At 50.8% G+C, this 16,266-nt stretch overlaps 2 protein-coding genes across 2 annotated transcripts; one reads left to right on the top strand and one right to left on the bottom strand.

Annotated features, from left to right (window-relative positions):
- Nucleotides 1–38: 38 nt before the first annotated feature.
- Nucleotides 39–3,738, bottom strand: SNRNP25 (small nuclear ribonucleoprotein U11/U12 subunit 25). The gene is made up of 5 exons (XM_001082002.5): nucleotides 3,532–3,738; nucleotides 2,096–2,186; nucleotides 1,763–1,868; nucleotides 1,049–1,123; nucleotides 39–577 (listed from the first exon to the last, which is right to left on the bottom strand). The coding sequence occupies exons 1-5, from the start codon at nucleotides 3,673–3,675 to the stop codon at nucleotides 520–522; spliced, it is 474 nt and encodes a 157-aa protein (XP_001082002.3). The 5' UTR covers nucleotides 3,676–3,738; the 3' UTR covers nucleotides 39–519.
- A 210-nt stretch (nucleotides 3,739–3,948) lies between these two features.
- On the top strand, nucleotides 3,949–12,406 carry POLR3K (RNA polymerase III subunit K). Its single transcript, XM_002802344.4, has 3 exons — nucleotides 3,949–4,111; nucleotides 6,217–6,304; nucleotides 11,904–12,406. Exons 1-3 carry the CDS (start codon nucleotides 4,001–4,003, stop codon nucleotides 12,029–12,031), a joined length of 327 nt encoding a protein of 108 aa, XP_002802390.4. The 5' UTR covers nucleotides 3,949–4,000; the 3' UTR covers nucleotides 12,032–12,406.
- Nucleotides 12,407–16,266: the final 3,860 nt, after the last annotated feature.

The raw sequence follows: 16,266 nt of genomic DNA, 5'->3' as shown, positions 1-16,266 counted from the left end.
GCTGCCACCTGCCACTGTGAGCTCCAGGACGCAGACCCTAAAGCCACTCTGCTTTTATTTCCTCCTTGCTGTGGAGATGATGGTAACACAGTTGTGTGGTTTGGGGAGTGGTGTGGCCACAAGGCTTTGGTGGTGTGACATCTTGGACTATAGGACTCACGTGTACCAATTCTCTCCCCTTAACTCACCTCTGTGATGGGGCAACCTCAGTCTTTGCTACCCAGGGTACTGTGGCTTTTGACTTTTAGAAGCACACAGGTTTATTTTATACACAGGGCCAGGCTGTGGCTCTGCCATGTGACCAGGGTCTTTGGACCCAAGGAGAGGTCAGTCTCAGGCCAAGTACATGAAAGAAGGGAGCACTGGCTCACCCTGTCCTAGTCCTGAGGGCCCCCAGGTTCATGCTGACAGTTCCTGTTGGGTGCCTTTGTGTGAAAGAGGCACAATGACTCGAGGATCTGATCCTGCTGGGAAAAAGCTCAGCCACCAGTGATCAAGAGAGTTGTCCTGTCTGGAGGCTCACTTTTGCCTCAGCTTTTTGATGAAGGAAACCTCATCTCGATTCCGGATGCCATAACTGAAAAAGAAGGAAAGGCCTAAAGCACCTGCCCTACAGAAGGACACATCTGTGACTCCCCTCCTTAGGCTTGTGGGGGGCCACGAAGAAACAACAGAGGGGAGGCATGTGGCCTCTGGGAAGGCCAGGAAGTGGTAGTGGCCATCCTCTCACAGACCCAGAAGCACTCTGACTCACAAGTCCCTGGGGCAGGGAACTGAGTGTCAGATAGTCATAGCCTTTCGCTTCCATGCCCACTCTGATTTCCTCCCTCCCGGCACTGTGTAGCCCTAAGCTGCCACTGGTGGGAAGCAGCAAGGCCCCTCCAGTGCCCTCTGCCTGCCATTCTCCTAGTGGGGAGGGCCCCAAGGAAGCTCCTTGGAGGAGGGTGTTACCTCCAGAGAGTGAGCCGCAGCCCTCTGGCAGAGCACGGGGGACTAGGGGTCAACAGAACAGCTGTCCCCTACAGCTCAAGATGTGGCCGGCACTTACTCTCGGAGCTTCTTTTTATCTTCTGTGAGTTTCTCTCCGGCAGAGGTCAGATGGTACGTCCTCCACACATAAGACCTGCAAGAGGGGAACGCAGGTAAACCACACGCTCTGAGCATGGTGAGCTGAGTGGCTGTGCATGGCGTGGGCTTGAGGCATTCAGCCCTATGGGACCTGGGGCAGCTGTCCTCCCTACCTGGGCTGTTCTGTACAATGTGCAAATTGGCTCTGAGGCGGCTGCACGGAGGCTCTGTTCTCAGAGGCCTGTATGGGGCGGCTTGGACAAACACACCTTGCTAATGCAATAGGTGACAGTGTTGAGACTCAGTGAACAGGACAGTTGATCCAATAGGAGAGCGAGGGCTGCCAGCACCCAGGTGAGAAGGGGATGGTAGCCACTACAGGTGTACCATCCATAACTAGGGAGGCCACTTCCACACACACTGGAAATGCCCGACGGGGTCCCCAAGTGAGGATATCCAGCAGCTTGGATGGGGTGATGGCGATGAAAGCAGTATGTTAGGGATGGCCGAGGCAGGAGTCCCAGGCACAGAAGGACCTGCACTGTCTGAACTCTTGTGACGGGGAGCTCATCACTTCAGTGGTGCTGTACTCATGCAGAGTTGAGAGCTGTTTCCAGGTGGTGCCTGGTGACAGTGCCAAGAACAGCACTAGCCCCAGGAAGGGCTATAATGAAGGGATTGTCGTTCCACTTACCAGCTGATGTGCTGAATGCCCCCTTCACGCTCCTGCTTGAGCTGCACGTATCTCTGGATGGCCTTCTTCAGGTCCAGGACGGTGGCACTCTGCACTACCACCACAGCTGCAACCACGGACACAGATGGGAGAAGATCCACAGTGAGAACCCAAAGCCATAGCCTCCGATGGCAGGAAAGGAACCCGGAAGCTCTGTGCACAGGGCAGGTTTGTGGTTGCCCCAGTACCCCTGGGCATGGCCTGTGAGTTGCGGAGCAGGCTGACCAGCACTGTTACATTTTGCTGCTGTGAAAGCCTGGACCACATAACCTGAAGGGAGGAGGGCACACTTACGCATTACTTCTCCATCCATCTTGCACACTCGGACCGTCATTGCCTGGCCGTATTCTAGGGCTATTTGGGAGTTGACTTCTTCCAAAGTAACCTAGAAAAGACCAAGGGCAGAAGTGGGAACCCTGGCTGTCTTTACAACAACAAAGAACAAGCTGACAGTGGCCAAAAAGTGGTGCTCCATTTTACGAAGGGCAAGGAAGGGTACTTGCATATATGTTAGGGTTTCCCAATTCATCAGAGCCCCAATCTCATGTTCCACTCACATTTTAATGTCCAAAGTGGACAGAGTCTCTGGGGGAAAGAGGTGTTAAAAAACAGGCAAGAGAATAAACGCACATGAGGATCCGTCCCCAGGGGTGGGTGGGGGCCTGTCAGTTCACCCTGAGTATCCCTGATCATCAGGACCCAGGCCAGGGCCCAGGACTGAGTAAGGCAGGTGTACACAAAAAACGGTAATAACAAATATTTTAATACAACATTTAAGAAATACAAGGCAATTAAAATATCCATGATGAGCAAAATATAAAACATTTAAAACTGGCCGGGTGTGGTGGTTCACGCCTGTAATCCCAGCACTTGGGAGGCCGAGGCCAGCGGATCACTAGATCAGGAGATCGAGACCATCCTGGCCAACATGGTGAAACCCCGTCTCCACTAAAATACAAAAAATTAGCCGGGCGTTGTGCCGCGTTCCTGTAGTGAACCCGGGAGTGGGAGGTTGCAGTGACCCAAGATCGCACCACTACACTCCAGCCTGGCGACAAATCAAGACTCAGTCTCAAATAAATAAAAAGTATCGTGCCAAAGCATATTGACGCTTGAGGCAAATGGAACTAAGTTTTTTCGTTTATCGTAGGGTTTTTTTTTTTTTTTTCATCACCTTTGACTTTTAAAGCTATTACAGGCCGAGTGGGTGGCTCACACCTATAATCCCAGCTTTTTGGGAGGCTGAGGTAGGAGAATCGCCTGAGCCCAGGAGTTTGACACCAGCCTGGGCAACATAGTGGGACTCCCTCTGTACAAAAAATTTAAAAATTAGCCGGGTGTGGTGGCGCGCATCTGTGGTCCCAATTACTCTGGAGGCTGAGGTGGGAGGATGGCTTGAGCTCAGGAGGTGCAGGCTGCAGTGAGCCAAGATCGCGCCACTGCACTCCAGCCTGGGCGACAGAGCAAGACCCTGTCCCCCCAGCCCCCTAAATACAATTACATTAAAATTTCATTTAATGTCACTCACTAATGAGGTTTTTGGTTCCTCTTTAAACTTCGCGCCGCAGGCGAGTGTGCCTGGCCAAGGTAAAGACCCTTGTTTACGCCCAGAGGCGCCTTCCTCAGCCTTGGGCCGCAGCCTCCCACCAGCACCTTCAGAGGCTGCGCGCGCCCGGACGCCCGGCCCCCGGGGAACGACTCCCGCCCCGCTGGCCCCCGCCAGCACACACCTGGATCGGCAGATCGCAGAGCAGCGGGTCCTGCACCACCATAGCCAGACCCTCCTGGAACACGTCCATGGCCTCGGAGTGCGGCAGCGCCTCTTCTTCGTCCTCATCTTCCTCTTGCGCCTCGGACCCACCCGCGGCCTCCATCTCCTCCAGGGCCGCACCTCTCAGCCGGTCTCTGCCGGCACTTCCATACGCACTAGGGAGGCCAAGCGCGCACGCGCAGGAACTGCGGCCGGTCCCAGCGAGGCCGCCCAGCCATTGGTGCGCCGAGGGGTGGGGCGGCTGCAGTGACCAATGACAAGTGCGAGACAGCCAGCAGCAGGGCTGGGAGCGCAGAATCGCCCTGTCTATTGGTTGGTGGGCGGGGCGAGGCGGCCGCCAGGACCAATGTAAGCTCGAGGCGGGCCGCGCGTCGGCGCTGAGCGGCAGTGTGAGCTGCCGGTGGTTGGCGCCTGCGGGGTTCGAGACCATGCTGCTATTCTGCCCCGGCTGCGGGAACGGGCTGATCGTGGAGGAGGGACAACGCTGCCACCGCTTCGCCTGCAACACGTGCCCCTACGTGCACAACATCACCCGCAAGGTGGGACCCGAAGGCCGGCGCTGGGCCGCGGGCGCCTCTCGCAGGCCTTCCCCTTCCTCCGACTGCGGCGCCATCGCCGCCAGCCCCGGCGTCTGCCTCTGTCCGCTCTTTCTCGCTCCCCCTTCCGGTCTGCAGCAGATCTGTGGGCTCTTTCTGTGGGCTCCAGCACACTCAGAAAGCCCCACCGTTTCCCGCCTCCTTGGGTTCCTGCTCCCACGCTTGCGCCCTCCTCTGCGTTCACAGCAGCGGCCACGGCGATTCCCTTAAAGCTGAGGCACGTAGGTCCGTGCTGTGCGCAGAAACCTTCGGCCGTTCCCCAGCTCGTGCAGACGAAAAGCCGGAATTCTTCCAGGGCCTACCATGTTCAGACACTGACCCCCTCCCCGACTTGCTTCTCCGATTTCAAGTCCTATTGCCCTTTGCCCCATCAACACCAGCCTCCTGGACGATCTCTCATGGTGCACATGGCGCTCGCAGGGCCTTTGCACTTACTGTTACTAACTTCGCTCTTCCCCTAGATAGCCACCTTACTCATTGGTCTTGTCTTTACCGTATTTTAAATTGCAGCCCCTCCGTCCAATGTATCCTCCTTCCCTTTGTAATTGTTTCCACAGGGCTTGTTACCTTCGAATACATTACGTAATGTATCGTGTGCTTTGTTTATTAATAGTAGGACCTGGCCGGGCGCCGTGGCTCACGCCTCTAATCTCAGCACTTTCGGAGGCCGAGGCGGGTGTATCACTTGAGGTTAGGAGTTCGAGACCAGCCTGACTGACATGATGAAACCCCATCTCTACTAAAAATACAAAAATTAGCCGGGCATGGTGGCAGGCGCCTGTAATCCCAGCTATTCGGGAGACCGAGGCAGGAGAATCGCTTGAACTTGGGCGGCGGAGGTTTCAGTGAGCCAAGATCGCGCCACTGCACTCCAGCCTGGGCAACAAGAGTGAAACTCCGTTTCAAAAAAAAGAAAAAAAAAGTAGGACCTAAGGTCTAGGAGGGCAGAGTTTTTCCGTTTTGTTCCCTTCTATGTTATATTCTGAACAACTAAAATGAAACCTAGAATATAGTAGGTGTTCAGTAAGCAGATGATGCATGCTTTATTATAACTTGTTGTTTTCCTTTGATAATACATATTTTCTTTTTACTTTTTAGAATACTTTTACTTTTTTTTTTTTTTTTGAGACGGAGTCTCCCTCTGTCGCCCAGGCTGGAGTACAGTGGTGCCATCTCGGTTCACTGCAAGCTTCGCCTCCCGTGTTCACACCATTCTCCTGCCTCAGCCTCCCTAGTAGCTGGGACTATAGGCGCCCACCACCACCCCCGGCTAATTTTTAATATTTTTAGTAGAGACAGGGTTTCACCGTGTTAGCCAGGATGGTCTCAATCTCCTGACCTTGTGATCCGCCCGCCTTGGCCTCCCAAAGTGCTGGGATTACAGGTGTGAGCCACCACGCCTGGCCAATTTTTTTGTGTTTTTAGTGGACAGGCTTTCCCCGTGTATTAGCCAGGATGGTCTCGATGTCCTGACCTTGTGATCCGCCTGCCTTGGCCTCCCAAAGTGCTGGGATTACAGGCGTGAGCCACCGTGCCCAGCTTTTTTTTTTTTTTTTTGAGACACAGTCTGGCTTTGCTTCCCAGGCTGGAGTGCAATGGTGCAATCTCGGCTCACTGCCACCTCTGCCTCCCGGGTTCAAACAATTCTTCTGCCTTAGCTTCCTGAGTAGCTGGGATTACAGGCTCCTGCCACCACCCCCCAGCTAATTTTTGTATTTTTGGTAAAGACGGGGTTTCACCACGGTGACCAGACTGGTCTCGAACTCCTGACCTCAGGTGATCCACTTGCCTTGGTCTCCCAAAGTGCTGGGATTACAGGCATGAGCCACGACGTCTGGCCAGAATACCTTTATTTTTAGAAGTTAGAATATGTTGGTGCTACCTCAGTCTTAATGTTTGCATGCTACTACATTTTGTACTGTGTTGTGGGAGTTTGGAGTTGGAAACTGTGGGAAGAGTGAACTCTTATATAATCCTGAAATTCGAGGTTTGGCAGCCCAGGTTTGCGCTATGCAGTTACCTGGAGTCTGAAGTGTTGTTTTTGTTAGGTAACAAATCGGAAGTACCCAAAACTGAAAGAAGTGGATGATGTGCTTGGTGGAGCAGATGCCTGGGAGAATGTTGACTCTACTGCAGGTAAGAGGGAACACTGTTTCTGTTGCTAAACTGGATAATTATGAGGCTGTTGATGCCACTGCATGGCAGAGTCTGTGATGTCATATAAATGATGTAGGTTTCTAAAAATAGAAATGGTTTTTGAATAATTTATTAGTATTTGTTACTGTTTAGTAATCTGTTACACAAGCAATATTTGTACAAGCCTTGGAGTCATACAGGCCCATGTTAGATCCTCAGGCCCTTGTACTGTGGTAGGACCTTCCTTGGGTCTCTTGACTTCTCTGGGGCTAATCCATATTCGTAGATCGTGAGAGCATAAAGTGAGTTATATCGTGCTTGGTATATAAGAGGCAGTGAGCAGGTGATAGCTTTGATAATGGCAATGATGAGTAGATTAATAAAAATAAGAATCTAAGGAAAAAAGTATGTTCTTTCTGTTTGATATGGTTTGGCTGTGTCTTCACCCAAACATCTTTTTATTTATTTTTTTTTTTGAGACTGAGTCTGGCTCTGTCGTCCAGGCTGGAGTGCAGTGGCCGGATCTCAGCTCACTGCAAGCTCCGCCTCCCGGGTTTACGCCATTCTCCTGCCTCAGCCTCCCGAGTAGCTGGGACTACAGGCGCCGCCACTTCGCCCGGCTAGTTTTTTGTATTTTTTAGTAGAGATGGGGTTTCACCGTGTTCGCCAGGATGGTCTCGATCTCCTGACCTTGTGATCCACCCGTCTCGGCCTCCCAAAGTGCTGGGATTACAGGCTTGAGCCACCGTGCCCGGCCACCACCCAAACATCTTGAATTATGGTTCTTGTAATCCCCAGGTGTCCTGGGAGGGGCTCACTGGGAAGGAATTGAGTCATGGGAGTGGTCCCCCCCCCCCCCCCCCCCCCCCCCGTGCTGTTCTCACAAGATCTGATTGTTTTATGAGCGTTTGGCATTTCCCCTGCTCACACTCATTCTGTCTTTTGCTGCCTGTGTGAAGAGGAACCTTCCTCCATGATTGTAGGTTTCCTGAGGCATCCGCAACCACACAGAACTGTGAGTAAATTTAGACCCCTTTTCTTGGCTGGGCGCGGTGGCTCACGCCTGTAATCCCAGCAGTTTGGGAGGCCAAGGTTGGCAAATCACTTGAGGTCAGGAGTTCCAGACCAGCCTGGCCCACATGGCGAAACCCTGTCTCTGCTAAAAATAAAATAATTAGTCGGTCGTGGTGGTGCGAGCCTGTAGACCCAGCTGCTCAGGGGGCTGAGGCACGAGAATTGCTTGAACCCGGGAGGCAGAGGTTGCAGTGAGCTGAGATCGCACTATTGTGCTCCAGCCTTGATGACAAGAGTGAGAGTCTGTCTCAAAACAAACAAACAAACCAACAAACGAAACCGCTTTTTTCTATGTAAATTACCCAGTCTCAGGTATTCATATCAGTGTGAGAACGGACTAATACACTGTGCTCATATAGATTTCTAGAAGTTAATACCAATGAGCATGAGCATTAAACTGCAGATTGGGTAAAATAAATGTGTATTGCATGTCTGATAGAGATAGATGTGACCAGCAGAAGAAAGGGGAAGGCCCTAAATATAAGTTGTATTGAGAGGAGAGAGAGAACTGATGGTTAGTACTGTGTTTTTCCCCCGATAGAAGAACATATAGGCCGGGTGCGGTGGCTCACACCTGCAATCCCAGCACTTTGGGAGGCCAGTGCGGGCGGATCACCTGAGGTCAGGAGTTTGAAAGCAGCCTGGCTAACATGAAGAAACCCCGTTTCTACTAAAAATACAAAAAATTAGGCAGGTGTGGTGGCGGGCACTGGTAATGCCAGCTACTCGGGAGGCTGGCACAGGTGAATCACTTGAACCCGGGAAGCAGAGGTTGCAGTGAGCCGAGATTGCGTCATTGCACTCCAGCTTGGGCAACAAGAGGGAAACTGTCAAAAAAAAAAAAAAAAGAAGAACATAGAAATCTAATCTGCTATGTGAAAAAGTTAGTGGCCAGCGCGGTGGCTCACACCTATAATCTCAGCACTTTGGGAGGCCAGTGCGGGTGGATCATGAGGTCAAGACATCAAGACCATCCTGGCCAACATGGTGAAACCCTGTTTCTTTTAAAAATACAAAAAGTAGCTGGGTGTGGTGGTCCATGCCTGTAATCCCAGCTACTTGGGAGGTTGAGGCAGGAGAATTGCTTGAACCAGAAGGCAGAGGTTGCAGTGAGCCGAGACCGTGCCACTGCACTCCAGCTTGAGCAAGACTGTCTTAAAAAAAAAAGATTAAGGCCGGGCGCGGTGGCTCAAGCCTGTAATCCCAGCACTTTGGGAGGCCGAGGCGGGCGGATCACGAGGTCAGGAGATCGAGACCATCCTGGCTAACACGGTGAAACCCCGTCTCTACTAAAAAAATACAAAAAACTAGCCGGGTGAGGTGGCGGGCGCCTGTAGTCCCAGCTACTGGGGAGGCTGAGGCAGGAGAATGGCGTGAACCCGGGAGGCGGAGCTTGCAGTGAGCTGAGATCCGGCCACTGCACTCCAGCCTGGGCGGCAGAGCGAGACTCCGTCTCAAAAAAAAAAAAAAAAAAAAGATTAAGTACCTAATGTCAGAAATAGTGTTAGAGTGTTTGAAGCCATTTCTATCAGGTGTGGAATAAGTTTCTCAAAGTGAAATCGCTTTGAAGGGAAATATGTACTTCTCTCTCTTTTTTTTTTTTTTTTTTTTTTTTGACTGAGTCTTGCTTTGTCACCCAGGCTGGAGTGCAATGGCGTGATCTCGGCTCACTGCAATGTCCACCTCCTGGGTTCAAACAATTCTCTTGCCCGAGGCTCCCAGGTAGCTGGGATTACAGATGCTCACCACCATGCCCGGCTAATTTTTTGTATTTTTAATAGAGACAGGTTTCACCATATTGGCCAGGATGGTCTCGATCTCCTGACCTCGTGATCCCGCCTGCCTCGGCCTCCCAAAGTGCTGGGATTACAGGCATGAGCCACCGCACTCAGCCCATAAATCACTATCTTTATTTGCACTGCTATAACAGAATACCACATACCGGGTAATTTATAAAGAACAGAAATTTATTGCTCACAATTCTGGAGGTTGAGAAGTCCTTGTACAAATCACCAGCAGGTTTGGTGTCTGGTAGGGTCTGGCTTAGTAATGGTGCCCTGGAATACAGGGAGCAGAGAGCCAGGGGAGCTATAGGAAACCCTGAGGTCCCTCGAAACCACTCTGGGCCTGTGATGGGCATGGCATCCCTTCATCCCACCCCAAGATCTCCAAAATGCCTTGAAGAGGTCATCCTCCCATTGCTTGACGAATAGCATCTGGCTTCCTTCTGTCCGTACTCATCTCTGTATCACATGGTCCCTTGACCATACCCTTGGTTTTCTCTCCTAAATCCACTTTTTTGTTTTTTTTGTTTTTTGAGACAGGGTCTTGCTCTGGTGCCCAAGTTCTAGTGGTGCGATCATGGCTCACTGCAGCCTCCACCACCCAGTCTCAAGCATTCCTCCGACCTCAGCCTCCTGAGTAGCTGAGACCGTAGGTGCTTGCCACCATATCCAGCTAATAATAATTAATAATTATTATTGGCCGGGCACGGTGGCTCAAGCCTGTAATCCCAGCACTTTGGGAGGCCGAGATGGGTGGATCACGAGGTCAGGAGATCGAGACCATCCTGGCTAACACGGTGAAACCCCATCTCTACTAAAAAATACAAAAAACTAGCCGGGCGAGGTGGCGGGCGCCTGTAGTCCCAGCTACTCGGGAGGCTGAGGCAGGAGAATGGCGGGAACCCGGAAGGCGGAGCTGCAGTGAGCTGAGATCCGGCCACTGCACTCCAGCTTGGGCGACAGAGCAAGACTCCGTCTCAAAAAAAAAAAAAAAAAATTATTATTATTATTTGTAGAGACTAGATCTTGCCATGTTGCCCAGGCTGGTCTTGAACTCCTTGGGTCAAGCAATCCTCCTGCCTCAGCCCCCAAATTAATGGAATTACAGGTGTGAGCCACTATGCCCAGTCTACTTTTTATTCTTTTTTTTTGGGCTGGGACTGAGTTTCAGTCTTGTTGCCCAGGCTGGAGTGCAGTGGCGCGATCTCGGCTCACCGTGACCTCCACATCCCAGGTTCAAACGATTCTCCTGCCTCAGCCTCCCAAGTAGCTGGGATTACAGGCATGTGGCACCACGCCTGGCTAATTTTGTATTTTTAGTAGAGACGGGGTTTCTCCATGTTGGTCAGTCTGGTCACGAACTCCCAGCCTCAGGTGATCTGCTGGCCTCGGCTTACCAAAGTGCTGGGATTACAGGCGTGAGCCACCGTGCCTGGCCTTTTTTTTTTTTTTTTGAGACAGAGTCTCTTTCACCCAGGCTGGCGTGTAGTGACGCAATCTCTGCTGCCTGGGTTCAAGCGATTCTCCTGCTCATCCTCCCTAGTAGCTGGGATTACAGGCACCTGCTACTGCGTCTGGCTAATTTTTGTAGTTTTGATAGAGACGGGGTTTCACCATCTTGGCTAGGCTGGTCTTGAACTCCTGACCTCAGCCTCCCAAAGTTCTGGGATTACAGGCATGAGCCACCATACCCAGCCTTTTCTCTTCTTTTGAGTCCACACCAGAATCGCCCTTAATGCTCAATTCTTAACAATGCAGACTTTTCGCAGCATTTACTTCAAAACTCTTCTACTGTCTAACCGTGACTTAGTCTTAGGCATTTTGTTACAGCAGCACAAAATACACCAGAGCAGTCACCTTCCATGTTATGTTTCCAACCAGCCTTCAGCTGGACTTGAGAAGAACCGTGGGAATCAGGGAGGGGAGGAGCGGCGTTTGTGAGTCACAGGTCTCTCAGATTCCCTTAGTGTTAGAGTGTAGTAGGAATGACATCGCTGTTTGTAGACCTACCCTTGTCAAGGGGCATCAAATGAGCAGGGAGGTTCTTTACCATATTTAAAGATATTAAGTAGGCTGGGCACGGTGGCTCACGCCTGTAATCCCAGCACCTTGGGAGGCTGAGGTGGGCAGATCAAAAGTTCAGGAGTTCCAGACCAGCCTGGCCAACATAATGAAAACCCGTCTCTACTAAAAATACAAAAAAATTAGCCGAGTGCGGTGACGGGCACCTTTAATCCCATCTACTTGGGAGGCTGAGGCAAGGAGAATTGCATGAACCCGAAAGGCAGAGGTTGCAGTGAGCCGAGATCACCCCATTGCCCTCCAGCCTGGGTGACAGTGTGAGATTTCATCTCAAAAAAAAAAAAAAAAAAAAAAAGACATTAAATAATACCTACTTTTTTTTTTTTTTTTTTTTTTGATACGGAGTCTCACTTAGTCGCCAGGCTGGAGTACAGTGGCACAATCTCAGCTCGCTGCAATCTCTGCCTTCCAGGTTCAAGCGATTCTCCTGTCTCAGCGTCCCAGGCAGCTGGGATTAAAGGCGCCTGCCACCGTGCCCGGCTAATTTTATATTTTTGGTAGAGACGGGGTTTCACCATGTTGGCCAGGATGGTCTTGAACTCCTGACCTCAGATGATCCGCCCGCTTTCGCCTCGCACATATTAAGTAATACCTACTTTTAACAGTCATGAGCATCATGTTTCTTTTAATGTGGGTCACTTCTTTTTTCTCATTGCCAGAGCCGTGTCCCAAATGCGAACATCCTCGTGCTTACTTCATGCAGCTTCAGACCCGCTCTGCAGATGAGCCGATGACCACCTTCTACAAGTGCTGCAATGCTCAGTGTGGACACCGCTGGAGGGATTAGGGCCAGGATGGCCCAGCTGCCTTAGCGTGTGCTTACCTTGTCCCTTGGCGTAGATGCTTAGCTGGCAGTATGAATCGTGTGTCCTGAGGGTTTTTGCTGGTGTGGTGGAAAGATAAACCTTTTGAGGTGAAGAGCTGGGGGGTCAGGAAATGTGATCTATCTGCCAGTCAGAGTGGATGAAGTCATGAATGTCTGGGAGTTTTTCTGTGTGGGGAGGAGACAGAGACCCATAAGTAAATATGCTCTGTTTAAAGTCCTGTTCTTTCATCTTCCATATTTATTGGCAGTTGACATTCCCTTACTCCCAATCAACACTCTTAAACATTTGTACTGTTTGCAAAACTTAACCCTAAACATTTAACTGTTACTTGTAAACTTGTGTAATTTATTATTTATTTTAATCACAATTCTGAGTATTTCATTCAATTGAAAGTTCTAATATTGCGTTCTCAGTGTTTTTTTTTTTTTTTTTTTTTTTTTTGAGACGGAGTCTTGCTCTGTCACCCAGGCTGGAGTGCAGTGGCTGGATCTCAGCTCACTGCAAGATCCGCCTCCCAGGTTTACGCCATTCTCCTGCCTCAGCCTCCCGAGTAGCTGGGACTACAGGCGCCCGCCACCTCGCCCGGCTATTTTTTTGTATTTTTTTTTAGTAGAGACGGGGTTTCACCGTGTTAGCCGGGATCGTCTCTCGATCTCCTGACCTCGTGATCCGCCCGTCTCGGCCTCCCAAAGTGCTGGGATTACAGGCTTGAGCCACCGCGCCCGGCCCTCAGTGTTTTAAATAGCTTAAGTGGTAGAAAGCAAACCCCAAATCACAGTGATCCCAGAATTGACTACATACTTAGATTTGAACAGGCTATGAAAATACTAATCACTGAGATTTCAATTTCTTTCTTTATTCCTATACTTACTCCCTTATTCATTTTTTTTGAACCTTCCCTGATTTGCTTCCTAGGGTTGCTTAAATGTATAAGATACTATTTATATATATATATATATATATATATATATATATATATATATATTTATTTATTTATTTGAGACAGAGTCTTGCTCTGTCGCCAAGGCTGGAGTGCAGTGGCATGAATGCGGCTCACTGCAGCCTCTGCCTCCCGGGTTCAAGGGATTCTCCTGCCTCAGCCTCCCAAGCAACTGGGACTACAGGCGCATGCCACCACACTCAGCTAATTTTTGTATTTTTAGTAGTGACGGGGTTTCACCATATTGGCCAGGCAGGTCTTGAACTCTGACCTCATGATCCACTCGCCTTGGGCTCCCAAAGTGCTGGGATTACAGGTATGAGCCACTGCGCCCGGCTGAGATACTATGGTTTTTTTTCTTTTTTTTTTTGAGACGGAGTTTTGCTCTTGTTGCCCAAGCTGGAGTGCAGTGGCGTGATCTCGGCTCACTGCAACCACTGCCTCCCAAGTTCAAGTGATTCCCCTGCCTTAGCCTCCGGAGTAACTGAGATTACAGGCATGTGCCACCATGCCTGGCAAATTTTTGTATTTTTAGTAGAGACTGGGTTTTGCCATGTAGGCCAGGCTAGTCTCGGACTCCTGACCCCAAGAGGAAGCCTTAGCTATGCCTCTTAGGGCCAGGGTCAGGTTCGGGTTCGGGTTTGGGTTAAGGGTCGGGGTTCGGGTTCGGGTCAGGGTCGGGGGTCAGGGTCAGGATTGGGGGTCAGGGTCAGGGTCAGGGTTAGGGTTAGGGCTAGGGCTAGGGTTAGGGTTAGGGTTGGGGTTAGGGCTGGGTTCGGGTTCGGGTCCGGGTCCGGGTTTGGGTTTGGGTTAGGGTTAGGGTTTGGGTTAAGGGTTTGGGTTAAGGGTTTGGGTTAGGGTCAGGGTGGGGATCGGGGTCGGGTTAGGGTTTGGGTTTGGGTTCGGGTTCGGGTTTGGGCTAACGCTAGGGTTCGGGTTAGGGCTGGGGTTCACGCTCGGGCTAGGGTTAGGGTTAGGGCTAGGGCTAGGGCTATGGGCAGGGCTAGGGTCGGGGCAGGGGCAGGGTGAGGGTGAGGGTTAGGGTTAGGTTAGCGTTAGGGTAGGGTTGGGGTGGGGTAGGGTTAGGGTTAGGGGTTAGGGGTTTGGGTTTAGAGTTATGGTTAGGGTTTAGGGTTAGAGTTGGGGTTGGGGTTGGGTTTAGGGTTGGGGTTGGGGTTAGGGCTGGGTTAGGGTTCAGTTTGGGGTTGGGGTTGGTGTTAGGGTTAGGGTTAGCAAATTTCTTCACTTCTCGACCTTTGTTTTTAACTGAGCGGGAATTAGGAGAGGAGCCTGGTCCTCTCCACACAGCCCAGCTGGTACACCGCCCATGTGCCTGTGGAGAACAGCATTCCTGTAGGGCCGACAGGTGTGGACCAAGTAGCTGTGAAATTTCTTCTGAAGAAAACGCACAAGGAGGACTGGAATGAGCTCAGTGGAGGAGGGGCACTACCCCAGGGGACATCCACATACATGGACTTGTGAACCCCGATTATCTGAGATGATCTCAGTCAGTTTAGAAAGTTTATTTGCCAAGGTTGAGGACGTGCACCCGTGACAGGCTCAGGAGATCCTGACGACAAGTGCCTAAGGTGGTCAGGGCACAGCTTGGTTTTAGGGAGACATGAGACATCAGTCAGTACATGTCAGAAGTACCTTGCTTCCATCCAGAAAGGTGGGGACAACTGGAAGCAGGGAGGGGGCTTCCAAGGTCACAGGTAGGTGAGAGACAAATGTTGCGTTGTTTTGAGTTTCTGGTTAGTCTCTCCAAAGGAGGCGATCGGATGTGCACCTATCTTAGTGAGGAGATAGGTGATTTGGAATAGAATGAGAGGCAGGTTTGCCTTGAGCCGTTCCCAGCTTGACTTTTCCCTTTAGCTTAGTAATCTTGGGGCCCCAAGATTTTCTTTTCACAGAGCCTATGACTAGATTTGCATGTTTAGATCCTGCGAGGAGGCGGCTACACACATGCAGAAGTCACACTGGTGGCCTGGACTCCAAAGAGAGAGAAGTGCATTTGAGAGACATTTAGGAGGTAGGATTGCCAGGGCCTTGGTGATAGCTTGGATGTGGAGGGCGGAGCAGGAGGGGTGTCAAGCAGATATTGCTCTTAGATTACCACCTGGGATATTAGGGAGAGTGAGTGGGCTGTTTTTTCTTTGTTAGGCAGAACTTGGTTTTGTGGTGCAGTAGGGTGCCTCAAACCAAAAGCCTGACTTCCTCCTACAGGCCAGACCCCACATGGCCGTTCCTGTGACTGCCAGGCCACTTTGAGGCTGAGAGAGGTGATTTTGTCTGGCCTCTGCCCTGCACGTGTTTACGAATGACTTCTCTGTGTTGGCAGATTTGGGGGTCCACCAGATAGGATCCTGTGAAGACACCTCAAAGGTCTTTAGTCCAATTTATAAAACATCATTTTGTTCATTATATCATTTCCACAATCAAAGATGAATAAAATATACAGAGGTTTATTTAGTGAATAAGGTTGATGGTGCACCTGTGCTAGGCAGTGTTTTAGTTCATTGAGACACCAAGGAGTTGAGACAATCCTTTACCTTGGAGTTTTGTGTCTGTAAGTCCTGCTGTTGAGAGCTGTGTGTGTTAAAATGTCTGATTCAGGCAGGTGAGATCTGGGCCGTCTGTAAGGTTAGGTGAGAGGAGGTTGGTGTCCAGCAAGTATCCAGTGCCCCATCAACATCCCAGTTCTTGTCCACCAATCTTCCAGTTCTAGGACTGATGCGGAGGCCCTCAGAGCGACTTCAGAGGAGAAGTAGTGTGCTCTGTGGCTGTCTCTTTTGGGGTGTAAATTGTAAATCCTCTGCAAACAAGAAGTTGGAAACAAGTAGCGTTTCAGCTTGAGTTTCTTGTAAATGGCTTGCAGTCGTATGAACCCAGAGCATGTATACCACAGGGCAACACGAGGGTCCCTCTATCACCATTTCTCCCAGTGGCTTAGGTGGGGATTTAAACAGAATAATGTGTGCAGCCTCATTGTGTGAAAGTCCAGTACTTTGTGCTTGGAGTGTCATCAGGGAAGGGCCCCTGACTTTGAAGGCTGCTGCGTCTCGCTCCGTGATAGGAGGCACAATGTGGCCTTGGTCTTACGAAGACCTTGGGTGCCACAGCTCACTTCATCCCTGATCAGCCTGATGCAGGTGCTGGGCGCTGGTTCTGGAGGTGAGAATACACCCTGGGCTTCCACTGCATGGCTGCCCTGTGAGCATTCAGGTGCTTGTTTGGGGACTGATACGGAGTCCT

Source organism: Macaca mulatta, chromosome 20 (assembly GCF_049350105.2).
Source record: "Macaca mulatta isolate MMU2019108-1 chromosome 20, T2T-MMU8v2.0, whole genome shotgun sequence".
NCBI lineage: Eukaryota > Metazoa > Chordata > Mammalia > Primates > Cercopithecidae > Macaca > Macaca mulatta.
This window is presented reverse-complemented; position numbering and strand designations above follow the sequence as displayed.

Bases quoted from the DNA above. Each gene is read 5' to 3' on its own strand.
- SNRNP25 (XM_001082002.5), bottom strand. From the start codon at position 3,675: ATGGAGGCCGCGGGTGGGTCCGAGGCGCAAGAGGAAGATGAGGACGAA. The intron at 1,869-2,095 runs GTAAGTGTGCCC...CCGTGGTTGCAG, and splicing joins GATGGATGGAGAAGTAATGC to CTGTGGTGGTAGTGCAGAGT. The intron at 578-1,048 runs GTAAGTGCCGGC...CTTCTTTTTCAG, and splicing joins GATAAAAAGAAGCTCCGAGA to TTATGGCATCCGGAATCGAG.
- POLR3K (XM_002802344.4), top strand. From the start codon at position 4,001: ATGCTGCTATTCTGCCCCGGCTGCGGGAACGGGCTGATCGTGGAGGAG. The intron at 4,112-6,216 runs GTGGGACCCGAA...TGTTTTTGTTAG, and splicing joins TGCACAACATCACCCGCAAG to GTAACAAATCGGAAGTACCC. The intron at 6,305-11,903 runs GTAAGAGGGAAC...TCTCATTGCCAG, and splicing joins GAATGTTGACTCTACTGCAG to AGCCGTGTCCCAAATGCGAA.